This window comes from Euleptes europaea, chromosome 12 (assembly GCF_029931775.1).
Source record: "Euleptes europaea isolate rEulEur1 chromosome 12, rEulEur1.hap1, whole genome shotgun sequence".
Lineage (NCBI taxonomy): Eukaryota > Metazoa > Chordata > Lepidosauria > Squamata > Sphaerodactylidae > Euleptes > Euleptes europaea.
Window position 1 is genome coordinate 31576913 of NC_079323.1, and position 15216 is coordinate 31592128.

The following is a 15216-nucleotide window of genomic DNA, read 5'->3' on the forward strand; positions in this document are numbered from 1 at the left end:
ATATCTAGAACATATGCAGAGTCCTTTATGTTTTTGAGAGCTTTTGAACATACATAGAAGAATATATAGAGAATCTTCAAATGTGACAACCTTTGCAAAATATTGCATCTTTCATCCTGTTAATAATCCTTCAAAATCTGTATTTCTTTGCATATTACATTGCTTTGCCAAGGATTTTCTCTGCAATTTGCAAATCACATAATTACCAGACCACAGTTTATTACTCATTCACACCAATTATTCACAGTTCAGGAAACCGTTCCCAAAAAGATGTCAAGTGGATCAGGAGGATTCACAGAATAACAGGAAATTTAAAAAAAAACAAAAGACATTTTTAGATTTCTCTTTATTAGATGTGCAAGTTGAGTCCTGTGCAAAAATTGAAAGGAAAAAAAAGTTTAGCAGTTTCATCACCAAAAACAATATCTTCAGTCTCCTTAATGTTCTATTTCAGTTACATCAACTTTCAGGCTTCCCACTTTTGGTCTTGTTCCGGTGATCAAAGCTGCTTTGGAGCTTAGAAAGGGAATTCTTCAGCTGCAGAGACAAAAGGGCTCAATTGTGATTTTCAAAAGAGTTTTCTCTATCAATATCACTTTATATTCTAATTGTCAAGTGAGGGCCCATCTGCGAATACTTAAATCCTCACATTGGGGCCGCACAGACAGAAAAACAGTTCTGCAAATTTGGGAGACTGCCCAGTTTGCAGAAAAATCTGAGAACGTCAAACAAAAATGGAGGAGGGGGGATAAAATCCCCCCCAAAAAACACAGTAACTCTGCCTGCGCTTGTGCGCAGAATGCTGCTCTGTCAGCTGGCCTCATCCACCCTCACAGTAGAGGCAGCAGATGGAGGGCAGGCCACACCTGACAATGGGAGGAAGAGTTGGGAGTAGTCGCTGTCGACACTGCTTGAGCTAGGCAGATGGAGGCAGCAAACTGAAGGGGAAAGAAAAGGGAAAAGCCAGGGGGGCTGAGGCAGCAGCACCACTCCTGGTGGACAGGTGGGGGAGTGTAGAAAAAAGAGTGGGAACTGCTCCCCCCCCCCCGAGCTACAGAGTAGGGAATAGCAGGAGCCAGTGAGTGGGTGGCCCAGTGAGCAAGGGAGGGGGGAGAAAGAGCGAAGGTAACAAGACAGTGTGTGTGAGAGAGACAGGAGGGATACAGAAAGAAAATGAAATGAACATGTGTGTGTGTGTGTGAGAGAGAGAGAGAGATGGGAGGCACTGGGGGAGAAAGAAAAAGATGGTAATGAGTGTGTGTGTGTGTGTGTGTGTGTGTGTGTGTGCCAAAAAGAGCACTTCTGATTTCTCCCCCGATTACGTAAGTTTCATTTTCACATGCACAAAGGCCACAAAAGCATAAGGAACAGGAGCACCTACCTGTTCAAGTAACACTATAGAGTCTCTCAGCACCCCTTTCACATGCTGGACTTTATCTGTATCATGCTGAGGGGTTTTCTCTCTTGATGCTATATTAGGGGCTAAACTGAGGAGAGAACAGAAGAACTGTTAGACCTGGAACAAATGTTTGCCTGATGGTACCAAACAATCCTGCCTCCCCCTCTATTTTCATGATCTTGAACCACACGTTGAACCATGAGGAAAGCTGGGGTATAAATGTTATCATAAATAAATAAATCACGTTATGGTTGTTACATAAATTTACTTAATATTTAGACACTTTGAGGTGTCTATGGTGACTTCCACTTGGGCTTTTTTTGGCTCCCAACTGCATAAGATTATTTCCAACCTTCCACACAACTCCGTTGCCCGTAACAGCATTTTGGTCTAGGACTGTAATAAATATTTACTTACACTGTTGCCTACCTATTGTCCAAACCACTTTTGATCCAATGTTTGTTGTACTTCAAAAGGTGACACCCATTTTGGCATCATTTTTCCCCACAGCTACCATTTCCTCCCCTGCTTCACCAGGGGCTTTAAAAAAAAACCAGCAATAGCTAGATTGCTATAGCATTATAACAGTCTAGCCATTTGATCCTCTGAATTCCCAGCTTTCTGCAAAATAATATCTTTAGCCCTTTTCATATCTATCTATCTATCTATCTATCTATCTATCTATCTATCTATCTATCTATCTATCTATCTCTATATATCTATATAGATAGATATAGATATAGATATGCCTTTTCCCTTCCATCTCTGCCACAAAAGGGGCTAGAAACTTGCTTTAAAAAATAAATTGAAAATTTAATGAAAAGATTATTATAACGTTACAACACTATAGTTTATTTGGCTGTTTCCTTTTTTTTTTTTTTAATGGAAAGCCCTCCCTGTGGCATGGGTTGCATGTTAAATGATGATGATGAAGAAGAAGAGTTGGTTTTTATAGGCCGACTTTCTCTACCACTTAAGGGAGAATCAAACCAGCTTACGAGCACCTTCCCTTCCCCACCCCACAACAGACACCCTGTGAAGTAGGTGGGGCTGAGGGAGCTGTGACTAGCCTAGGGTCACCCAGCTGGCTTCGTGTGTAGGAGTGGGGAAACCAATCCAGTTCACCAGATTAGCCTCCGCCGCTCATGTGGAGGAGTGGGGAATCAAACCCGGTTCTCCAGATTAGACTCCACCACTCCAAAACAACTGCTCTTAACCACTACACCACGATGGCTGTGAAGGGGGCAAGGAAACTGTGGAGAAGGCCACCATCTGGAAACCTTTTTGCTGCTGTGCGAAACTGGCAGCCTTGGTGATAATGGGAAACTCCAGGGAATTGTTGCCGTGTGGAAGAACCCCAAAGGCAACAGACATCCAGAGGGACCCATCGCTATCGTTTAGCCAAGCTGAAGGCTCTGAACAGGAAAATGGCCCTACAACAGAGATAATTTTTTCCCCATTTAACTGTCATTTCCCAGCTTCAGGCTTCAGATATAGATCAGTTCCATTACAATTACATTACATGGATGTGGCTTCTTCCCATGCTGCTCTGGCAACATTTGATGATGGGAGACCAGGTGGTATTTCCCAAACAAGCAGATAATATTGGTGTGAAGTAACTACATTAAATTCTTGGTCCTTCAGCTGTCATAATTCAGGTAAATCTGCAGAGATGGCAGGCGAACCAACATTACGTACATTTCCCCCCAAAGCAAATACTTAGGGTGTAACTATATGATATGCCCAATACGTGCTGGGTCACCAGAGCGTGAACGGACTTCACAGTGAAATCTACATCGGGGAAGTCACCTTAAAAAGAGTTTGTTTGCTTGGCACTGTGAGGGAGCACTGCGAGGAGAGGGAGCTTCCAGTTTCCCTCACACCCTACTTCTGCCAGCAGAAAGGGAAGTAGATGGGGGGGTGTGCTTTTCGCCACTTTTCTCTGGTTTCACACCACCATAATTCAAACTACTACATATTTTGATAGCACTTCACATCACAATCTCAGTAATCCGTATAAAAACCCTAATATGGTAAACCATTATTATGACCCCCATAATATAGCAGGAGGCTGAGAAAATACTGGCTTGCCCAAGGTCCTGTCCTGAGATTGTGCTAGAGATGACTTTTGAACCGGGTACTTGCTGGTTCAAAGTTCATACTCTTAGCTTTCACTGTATCTCGTCTCTATATTATGAAATTAGCATTCTAGTGGAGAATAAAACTATGGTAACCCCATAGTTTTAAAAAACAACTATCAAGATTGACAGGACAAAGTACAAAAGACACATCCAAATGGCAGCTTTCCATCCTGCTGATGTAGCACTGCCCTAGGATCATGGAAAGTAGGAAGACCTCTCTTTTACTGTGGGGAAGCCAGCTTTATTTATTTAGGTTTTTATGCCGCCTTACCCCAACCAGACTACCCTGTCCTGAATAGTCTTATATTGGCCCCGTCATTCTTTTTCTGGGGATTGGGTTGGTGACAATTGCAAGTCTGGCCTTCAGGTATTTCAAGCGCTGACACCTAAATCCTTGGAACCAGAACCTTCTGGATGTGCCCCAAGGGTTACCGTTTGAAATACTTAAAGATGATTCTTCTGAAACCAGTGCACAACAAAGAGAGATCCACAAAACATCAGAAGTTGAAAATGAAGAAACGGACCAAGTGAAATGTGAATGAAGAAGAATGCTGTTCTCAAGGGATTTGGGGAACAGGGGGGACCAAACACAGTATCTAGTTCCCCCAGAATATATTTATTAAAACATTTATATCCTGCCTTTCCTTGTGGTTCCAGGCAGCTTTCAGTAATAGTTAAAATGTCCCCAGATAAAACCAAAGATAAGTCCCAAATCCCTCCCTCCTCTCCCCTTAAAAGATGCCTGCTATTCATATCTCCTCAAAAACACTGGCAAACAGGCAGGCTTAGTTTGGGCACCTTACAGCCAACAGATGGCTGCCTGATGACTGTAGTTGGCACATAAAAGGCATGGAAGGAGACAGTCCTTCAATATCAAATGCCTAATTGCACTAAGAAAGCCACAGGCTTCCATTGTTACCGATTTTTCTTCCGAATGTTTAGGTCTTACCATGCCCAAACTAAGTTATTCAAACCTTACATGGTAAGGCATAGTCCAGCTGGGAAGGAAAAGTCACTCACTTGACAGATCCTTCTTCTTGAAGGTGAACACGATAAAATGACTGAGCCGCATTTTCAATCTTCGAAAGTTTGAGGAATAAAGTCACGTTCAGCATAACAAGTAACAGCAAGCTGAAAAGGAGAAAAAAAGCACAGGTGGTTTCATCATTGTTTCTATTCCTTCTATGTAGCCTCAAGAGGGCTAGAAATAAGACAGCCCCAAAGAACTAAAGGAATATCCCCTTCTTCAAAATATTAGTAGGATAAAGAAGAGGAAAGGTTCTTTTATATAATTTTTGTCAACTTAAGTTGACAAAAATTATATAAAAGAACCTTTCCTCTTCTTTTATAGATGCATTGGGAAAAAAGATGTTTTGGTTACACTAACATTAGCTATTATTTAAATGAAAACGTTCATATATCCAGCCTTAGACTAGCAGTGGGCAACAATGTAGAAACAAGTGACAGGAACTAAAAACATGTTACCTATCAAAACCAATTCAAATTAACAACAAGGATTAAACATACACACTTTTAAAAGTAATTCCACCGATTAGAAACAAACGTGTAGATTAACGCAGTAGCCCATATCATCCTAAACCATTTACCCATCACCGAACACAGCCTCCGAAAGAAAACAGTCTTGAAGGCCTTTGCACCCAGTCTGGTAAGTCATTCCAGAGGACTGGACATACCACTGTGAAAGCCTATGACCCAACTGTTGCTGTATGGACAGTCCCAAGAGGGGGCACACCAAAGAAGGCTGTCTAAAGAACGTAACTGGTGCATGTCAGTATATCGGAGAGATGACGTTTGATAGGTATGAGGGACCTAGGCCGTGAAAGACTTCAATAGCCAACCAGGAACCAAATAGGTAACCAGTGCAGTTTATGAAACACTAGTTTTAACATGGGTCCTAAAGGGGAATGAATGGGGATCATAAAGGTTGTCTCCTCAGTTTTGCATCCTCTAGGACCAGTTCTCTCCCCCACCCCAAATCATTTCAGGCAGTAACCTTCGCCCATGAATTAGGACACTCAGGAAGGTCATGGAGTCTCCTCATTTTGGGTCATGAACTACAGTTTTTCCCTCTGCCAATCAGAAGGACCTGCTGTGTAGAGAGCAAGGGTGTCATGCTTCCTGGCTCTCTCTGCATAAATGCCAAGAAGGAAGTGAGATATGGCCACTCACTGGTAGAGATAATGCCATCGTAACTCTGACCCTTGGCTTGGTTCTAAATACAGTATCTCTTCCCAGTGCTAGTTTGTGTTTCCTGTCTCCAGATCTTTCGGTCTACCGCCCACTGTGACGGCATCAACACCGGTGAAGTCTAACTCTGGTTCTCCTTCTTTCTGTCACATGACATCTAGCAGTACACTTGCAGCTCAGTGGGTTCCAGGTCTGGTAAGGCTGAAAGCCACTGTTTAAGTCATGAGGGGGATTATCTTTTCATAGTTTAAAGGATTGTGGCTTTGGTATTGTTTTGACAGTCACTAAAGAAAAACACTAGCGGCCTCCATGACATTGACACAAATGCTACTGCAGTCTATTTTTACCAGCATTCTGTTCCAGAAGAAAAATGAAATAAAATGGAAGTATCCAGCAAGTACTTACAAGATGCTCATTATCACTATGATGGTGATGGTCTTATTTTTAGCATCCTTTTTGGGTCCTGTTTGGGCAAAAGAAGCAAAGTTATGTATTCCTTTTCCTCAGTCCGATTACTCTCACTTCAATATACACCTTCTTGAAGAAGTTATGCTTCCTTTTCAAAAGCAGAACTGACCTAGGTCTGAACCAAAAGCTTGCTGCACCTACATGCGTGGGATTGGATGGGTGATTCGCATAGCAAGGTACTGAGCCGCTACTCTGACTCCTCTAAAAGCAAGTCCAGATTTTTAAAAAGAACTAAACTCCCACCCTTACAATGTACTGTCTACAATTTTTGTGCTGACTCTTGCATTAATCTTGAGATTCTGCCATTACATTTGTTGTCTTTGGATGGATTCTTTCATCTCCTTATGCCTTCTAATTCTCCTCAGTACCTTCATTCACAATTCCAGCCTGTGTCCTGGTAAGCCATTTCTCTCACCAATTTCTAACGGCCTTTCTTCAACACAGTTATGCTCCAAGTCTTCCCAGCCACCTTATTAAAGCTGACAAGATTGGATACTTCTGATTTCACATAGCACCACAATGAATTATGGTTGCATTCATACATCAAACAAATAAACCAACAGCAGCCTGAAATCCATAGGCTTATGGGTTCCTTCCCTCTTCCTCATGTGCATAGTTTAGAATCCTAGTTTGCGAAAGAGCTCAAATTGAGGCTGGTTAGATCAAACAACTTGCCTCTCATGGTATAGACCTATATGCCTGCTTAAATGAGAGCCACCACTAAGAGTGGTGGTTTGGCAAGGTGGAGTCTGATCTGGAGAACAGGGTTTGATTCCCCACTCTTCCACATGAGCGGCAGAGGCTAATCTGGTGAACTGGATTTGTTTCCCTAGTCCTCCACATGAAGCCAACTAGGTGACCTTGAGCTAGTCACACTCTCTCAGTCTCGCCTACCTCACAGGGTGTCTGTTGTGGGAAGGGGAAGGGAAAAGTGATTGTAAGCTGGTTTGAGTCTTCTTTAAGTGGTAGAGAAAGTCGGCATATGAAAACCAACTCTTCTTCTTCTTCTAAATCTGCCCATCAACATCTGTTGATAATGCAAGTCTAATTGACATCTACCAAGCACCAGTTTTTTTAAGCCCCACCTCCCAAGCTCTGGAATAATTTGTCTGGCTTTTCATAAGGTGTCTGCTTGACTATGAAGATCAAGCTGAGTGCTTTTTCTTTGTGGTGGAAGCTGAGAGGTGCTCTTCAGTTCTTAGAAGTATACTTCAAACTTATGACACTGTTTTTAAAAAGAACCTTCCTGAGCCTTTGGAATGGCTGGATACAAACATGCTTAAATCAGTCCATGCAATAAAGACTTCCTAAACCAGGAAAGGGAGGATGGTGGCAGTATACAGGCTCATATATTTCAGGTTCATTCATGTCATGAACAAACTGTGGTTGGTTTGTGACGGCTGAAGGAGCCTATCAGAAGCTCAGGGAACACTGATATGACACGGTGATATGAAAGGAAACCACCCAGTAGTCTCCAAGGGACACCTCAATGCGTTACGATATGTATGGTCACCCTGAAAAGCTGAGTGCACATCAGACATGGAAAATGGGAGTGGCTGAAGTCACAAGTTCTATAGGTGACAACAGATCAAGATATCACAAAATAAAACAAGGCAATTCTACAGGGCCAACATAGACTTATCATTAGGACTAGAAGACGAAGAGTTCGTTTTTATATGCCAACTTTCTCTACCACATAAGGAAGAATCAAACCGGCTTACAATCACCTTCCCTTCCCCTCCCCACAACAGACATCCTGTGAGGTAGGTGAGGCTGAGAGAGCTGTGACTAGCCCAAGGTCACCTAGCTGGCTTCATGTGTAGGAGTGGGAAAACAAATCCAGTTCACCAGATTAGCCTCTGCCACTCATGTGGAGGAGTGGAGAATCAAACCCGGTTCTCCAGATCAGAGTCCACCACTCCAAACCACTACACCACACTGGCTCTCAGTATGCAAAGGGGTAGATCCAATCATTCCTCCAGTTTAAGTCTCTCTTCCATTGGAGGAGGAGCCCCTTAAGATGACCCTGGTGGTCCCTTCCAACTCTATGATTCTATGATGATGGAGGAAGGTTTCCAACTTTGCTCCATGGAGTGGAGTGACAGGGGTAAGATCCACCTCAGTGTCAGCAGGCTATATTGTAGTAACAATGCTTCCTTCCTTCCCCATAGCCAGATAGCTGGCATCCTGTCATAAAACACTTATGTGCAAAATTTCTCATTACCAACTGCAATCAGCAATCCAAAAAGGGTGCATACATATAACATGTCCCCTCAAACTGAAGAAGTGTTCCCCGTCACACTCATCACTTAACCTACGATTGTTTGGAATGTCTGGCCTTCTAAAACTGTTTCTAATATACAGCTTTTCTCTTCTGGCAGAGGAGTATGCATCCTGGTCACAGCACGCCCTGAGACACACACACTCACCTGGAAAGTTGGAGAACTGGTGTGTGGGTGATTAAGAAACTCAGGCATCACTTTTAAAAATGACTGAAATAATTATTGGCATAAACCAATGCAAGCCATCTGCAATGTACTCAAGGGGGGAAAGTTGCGCTTTATCAATTCGGCACTTACTCATTTAAGTCGCTTCACTTAGTTCATATCTTTCCTGGTACATTAAACTGTGCCATATGTTCTTCTAAAACATTCAGTTGTCTCCTAAAGCAGCCAGTACATGGGCCATATGGGATTCCCAATCAATCTGGTGTCACTAGCATATTGAACGGGGACTTGTGCAGCAAGAACTTAGATAGCCCAGAAATGAAAAGAAACATCCGTAAGTCTGGGAAAGCTTACCAAGGTTGCGTCTTAACTCCAGAATAACAACATCCGCTGGGTGATGGACCCAGAACAAGCACAGCTGCGTGAGTAATAAAATTCATGTAGCAGCGTGCACAAGTTATTCTGAACAAAAACTTAAAATGCTTTCTTTTGCCACTTCTAAAAGATTAAAAGTCTTGTCTCTCCTGTCTGACCCAGAATCATCCTCAACATTTGCACAGGCTTTTCAGGGCCTGGAATGTGGACTATGTAGATGCTCAGTTTAAGCATATTACAAAAAATGACTCACCAACATTCCCAAACTCATTAAACATATGGGAAATAGCTAGGGTTGCTAACCTCCAGGTACTAGCTGGCGATCTGCCGCTCTTACAACTGAACTCCAGCCAACAGAGATCAGTTCATCTGTAAAAAATGGCTGCTTTGGCAATTGGACTCTATGGCATTAAAGTCCCTCCCCTCCCCAAACCCCGCCCTCCTCAGGCTCCGCCCCAAAAATCTCCAGGTATTTCCCAACCCGGAGGTGGCAACCCTGGAGATAGCCCATATCTTCAACACATGGGCAGGTAAGGGTCAAGAAAAGCCATGCACAAGAAATGCTATTTGGCATGTGGATCGCATACACACAATACCATCAGTCCTGGGATTTCGTTAACAGTCAAAAACAAATACTCCTGTTCGTTGTACACACCTGTATCAGCACGGGAAGGCAAACCTGCATCCCCAGCAGAATACTGTGAGGAGCGTTTAGGAAGGATCTCCCCCATGTTTCGCTGCAAAGTCCATCTCCTCCTTCTCAGGACACCAAGTTTTGCTGAATCCTCGATCGGTTTGTTTACTGCATATTCTTCCATGAGAAGTTCCGATTCTGTAATACAGAAATACTATTCTTCTTCCTCTACTTTTTCCACTTGATTTTAAACCAAAGAAATTCAGACAACTAATCACATATGTGTTCTGTCTTAGTATTTTCACAGTATTTAAAAGGTTACCTCTGACAGGAGAAAACAGTATGTGATACACTGGTAAAAAATGTTGCATTTCCAGAAGCCATATGGAGAGTGAAAAGTGTTAAGACAGATTTTTAAAAAATTGCCCCAGCATCTGATAGAAGATTAAAGCTTCACATAGGCATGATTCTAATGTAAAAACAAGCCATGGTTTGTCATTATCTGACAATCCAGGGGTATCCTCGAACTTCTACCTCCTTCCCTTCCTTTTCCTCATGTGCAACAATCTAATTTAAAAGGTATGCTTTTGGAACAAAATTGTAGCCCGTAGCAAACTATGGGTTGCTGTCTTCTCTACAAACCAGTATTTCAATCTATGGTTTCATTGTGATTTGGATGCATGACAACTGTAGTTTCCCACAAATGATGATGCTTTTAATCTGGTTGCCGTACATAAGAGGAGGAAGAAGGGTAGGAGCCTAAGGAGCCTACAGGCCTTCCTCAAGTAACTATAAACCATGTATTTTTGTTATGTCTTAAGGATACCAAAGAAAAGAACAGGCTGGATAAGAACCTGATTTTACCCACAATAAATGAAATTTGATTTTGGGAGGAGTTATGGTTCAGTGGTAAACCATCTATGTGCAGAAAGGTCCCAGGTTCAATCCCTGGCATCTCCAGTTAAAAGGATGAGCTAGTAGGCAATGTGAAAGAGCTCTGCCTGAGACCCTGGAGAGCCACAGCCAGTCAGAGTAGACAATACATACCTTTAAAGACCAATACTCTGACTCAGCACAGAGCAACTTCATGTGATTATGAAAAACGGGAACAGAATTCTATAAGAGGCTAAATAAGGCTTGGTTATGGGCCAGATTTCCAGGCTATCAGAAGCAGATGTGCAAGAGCTGATGGTTGACAATGGAAGAATAGTGCTTTAATAAGGTAGTCCGAAGCCATAATGAATGACAAATATACTGCTTAAACCAGGAAGCTGCTCTATGCTGAATCAGATCATTAGTCCATTAAGGTTCACTCAGACTGCCAGTCTCAGTAGACAATACTGACTTTGATGGACCAAGGGTCTGATTCAGTATAAGGCAGCTTCATGTGTTCAGACTGGCAGCAGCTCTCTAGGGTCTCAGGCAGAGGTCTTCCACATCACTTACTGCCTGATCTTTTTAACTGGAGACGCTGGGATTGAACCTGGGACCTTCTGTATGCTAAGCAGATGCTCTACCAATGAGCCACAGCCCCTCCCACCTTGTTGCTAGGTTTAAATGCTCTATTTCTGACATGTGATTCTGTAATTATTTTCATCAGAAAGGCATCAGCCATTCCACACCATGCCTGTGCAACAGATCTCATACATGGTCTGAGTGGTGTTAGGGACAGCAGTTAGACAACTTCCTAATGTTCTTGGATAAGCTTTTGGGTAGGGTGGTTAAGAGTGTCGTATTAGTATCTGCAAGGCCCAGGTTCGAATCCCCACGCATGCCATGGAAGCTTGCTGGGTAACCTTGCGCCAACCACACTCTCAGCCTAACCTACCCTCAACAAGGTTGTTAAGAGGATAAAACGGAGAATGGTGTCGGCTGCTTTGGGTCCCCATTGAAGAAGGGTTGGTTTTTATACCCCGCTTTTTCTCTATCTTTAAAGAGTCTGAAAGAGGCTTACAATCGCCTTCCCTTCTCCCCAGAACAGGGGCCTTGTGAGGTAGGTGGGGCTGAGAGAGTTCGGAGAGAACTGTGACTAGCCCAAGGTCACCCCTGCAGGCTTCATGTAGAGGAGCTGGAAATCAAACCTGGCTCTCCAGATTAGAGTCAGCTTAACCACTACAGCATGCTGGCTCTTGGGGAGAAAGGTGGGGTATAAATGAATTAAATAAATACATAAATAAATAAATAAGGTGACCCAGAATTTATTTAGGGGTTGAATTCCTGGTATGTTAAGGAGTAACAGGGAGAACCAAAAAGGGTGATACGACCCACACTCTTTTCCCGTAATGTCAAAATGACCAGGCAAAAGAGTTCTGGCCAAGTTCCTCATGGAGACCCTCAAACTGGAAAAATCCAGAATTGGTTGTATAGCAAACTTGGCCAGGATTATGTCAACTTATGGTATGAGAGGGAGGGTATCCTGAAAAGGGTATATCCAAGTGGCAGCTGAGATCTGCAGGGAGGGGAAGAGGCCTATAAGGGGATTTATCCTGTTGGGTTGACAGGAACTAGTGGAGAATTTCTGTTTTTGAAAAATTTATCCTCTTGGTTGAGAGAAACAGTGGACAGTTTAACTTTTGGAATGTTGTTGTTCTTTGAAGATTTTTTGGGAGGGAGGAAATGTATCCTCTTGGGCTGAGCAGTCTGTAATAAGAAGTTGAAAAGACGGACTGTTGCCTTAAAATCTTCATTGTTGCACAGCTGAAATAAATAATATTTGCATTGCATCTGGTTCCTTTCACATGGGATGTGGCTTCTTTTACACTACCGTTAAAAGATCCCTTGCACTTCAGAGTTAGCATGGGCACTAACAGGTTATCACCGGCCTGAAAATTTTCTTAAAAGTCACAAATTTGATTAATTCTATTTAACTGCCTTTAAAGTGCTTCAAAAAGTTTAACGCTGTTCTTAGCATAATTCATGGGAAAATGCCATTAAACACAGGATTAGACAGCACAATCAAGTATTACACAGTTTGTATCCATCACCAAAGAGCAGGACAAATACCACTTGGCCTTGTGACTATAAAAATCCAACACTTACCAAGTTGCTTAAAATTTTCTTCTATCCCACCCCACGTATTCTTCTCTATTATGCTCTTGACAAGCGCCCATGGTTGCTTTTTATATTTCACATCTGAGGAAATCCTGCAGAGAAAGAAGAATGCAACTAGCAATACAGTGCGACACATGAGAGCAAGAGGTCTGCCTTTTCACTCAGTCTGAGAGCAATCTCTCATTCTTTGTAGTTCAAAGCAGAAAGCTGTACGAGAAAGCAAAAGGCGCAGTCACTACGGTGACACTTTGCGCAATCACACTGAAAGTCAGAGGAGGAAATGCACAAAACACTTAAGCCTCTGAACAGCTCAGTGCGGTAAGTGGTACTTTGATTTGAGGTCTGTGCACACCCATCCACTTGAAAAAGCTCTTCTACATCTTACAGCCAACAGCAAGTTGTTAAAGAATCCCACTGAATAGGCAGTTGGAAGAGGCTCGCAGCTCCTGTTTATGGACACACTCAATCGCCAGGGAAAGCAGGAGCAAATGACAGTTTGTTCTGATCATATTCCAGCCGACAATGGAAACAGAAACCGGTGACATTTTGATGCCTCCTCCTTCTGCTCTTGCCACAAAGAAATTTGTGCAGGAGCCAGTTGGACTGTACGGTTGCTACTGCTTAGCAACTCTGCACGGCTTCTCACATAACAAAACGAAAAGGCTCACCGGAGTCTGCACTTCTCATTGGACATGTGGGTGATGCAATAAGTATACACCGTGTAGAAGTAATCATGGTAGGGCACATCATGCGTGAACACCTCTGTGTCTATCCGATACATTCGACCTTTGTGGCTTCGTTTATGCAGGACCTGTGTTGTTGTTTTTAAAGAGATGACATTTTAAGTATACAGTTTTTGCTCTCTTTCACTATCCATCTTGAGAATTAAGATTGCCTAATGAAGAAGAGATAGTAGGTAAAACAAAGAAAATGCTTAGATGCTTGGACAGAATTCAACCCTCCAAAAAAGGATGCAGGATAGTGGAAATATAGAAAGCTGCAAAGAAAGGCATGCAGCTAATGCCATTACATAAAATACTTAAAATTTTGTTTCTTACACAGATGTTTGCGAATTGCAGCTCAGTAGGATGGAGACTAAATAGGAAGTTAATTACAGCCATTGCCATCCTTGCAAAAGCATCCAATATGTTATTTACTAGTACAGAGGTTGACAACTGGAGGCCTGTCCAGGGGCAGCTTCTACCCCCACCCCCACCCCCACACGATTAGCACAACAGGGAGATCGCTCTGTGTCCCGCCCCCGCCTTCAGTCCCAGCCAGCAGCAGTGGACAACGTCGAATGGCCAGGAGCCAAGGGAGGAGCAGCAGGGGCTTCCAGGAGCACCAGAGGAGCAGAGAAGCCCAAAAATGCCGTAGGACATGGTACAGCGACCAGCGGGACAGCTGGGAATCAGTACTGCTCAGGAATCAGCCGCCTGACCCACCAGGGGCAGCGGCAGCCCCTACAGAGCAGAATGAGGCAGGGGAAAGCAGAAAGGAGGTGCCAGGGCCAGCTCTGCAGCCAGCAAGCTGAGCCAAAGGCTCCCCGGGCTTGGGAGGAGGGGGGAGGGAGAAAGGGGAAAGCTTTGCCCTTCTCAGGTTTGGCCAGGCCTGGAGCACCAGCCTTTGAAAGTTCCTAGGAAAGCGGGGCTCAGGAAGGAGAGGCCCAGACTGGAACCCCATTGGCCCCAAGGTCCTGCCATCTGGGATGGCCCGAACCCCCGGAGCGAGGAAGTGGAGTAACCCGGGGATGCCCCTTCCCCAGGGAGACCCTTTAAGGACAGACCAGGGCAGAGCCGAGGAGGAAGAGCAAGACCCCTCCCCAGGTGCATGTGGGTGGGGTCCTGGCAGCATCAGGAGAGAGAAGGCCGAGTGAATGAAAAAACCCTCCCCCTTGTTTAACTGAGGCTTCCCAGAAGGTCCTGCCAGGAAAAAGGGGAAATCCTGGAAGGCACTGCAGCCCCAGACTCCACTCTGTGCCCCTGGGAGCGGACGGGCCTCTGGGCTAGTTGCAGCCCTTCAAACTATGCCAACTGGCCCACCATCTGCCAGTCTAGATGCAAAAGAGTCACTGAGAAAGTGGCAGAGGCTTGAGGTCCTGGCCAGTCATGCCTTGGCAAATCGAAGTAAGAACACTTTTCTCTCTCTTCAGATTTAGACATAAGCAAGTAAATTAGGCACCTGCTTTTCGGTGACAGCTGTGAATTTCCCAATGAGTGGGTTGTTAAGCAGAAGAGTGTACGTCACAGTCCTCAGCTGATTCCCTCCAGCATCTCTGTTCCAAGGGGTTGATACTGTGTCTAGGCACAACACATGTCATGATTAATTTCTAGCAATTCACACAATATTGTCATTGTCCTTAAACATGCTGCAAAAGGTTTCATAGAATCATAGGGTTGGAAGGGACCACCAGGATCATTTAGGCCAAGTCCATCTAGGCCCTGCCCAGCAAACAGAGCTCATAGAGGGCTTGATCATGCATCTCCATCCATG

The 15216-nt window shown here is 43.8% G+C and overlaps 1 protein-coding gene across 1 annotated transcript in view; it reads right to left on the reverse strand.

Annotated features, from left to right (window-relative positions):
• Positions 1-416: 416 nt before the first annotated feature.
• The window catches only part of GRAMD1C (GRAM domain containing 1C), a 76337-nt gene continuing 61537 nt past the window's right edge, over positions 417-15216 (reverse strand). The window contains exons 13-20 of the mRNA XM_056858165.1: positions 14905-15023; positions 13392-13534; positions 12712-12815; positions 9694-9870; positions 6154-6211; positions 4561-4671; positions 1382-1487; positions 417-537 (exon numbers count right to left, since the gene is read on the reverse strand). Coding sequence (XP_056714143.1) covers positions 460-537; positions 1382-1487; positions 4561-4671; positions 6154-6211; positions 9694-9870; positions 12712-12815; positions 13392-13534; positions 14905-15023 — 896 coding nt within the window. The 3' untranslated portion in view covers positions 417-459. The remainder of the gene's footprint in view (positions 538-1381; positions 1488-4560; positions 4672-6153; positions 6212-9693; positions 9871-12711; positions 12816-13391; positions 13535-14904; positions 15024-15216) is intronic.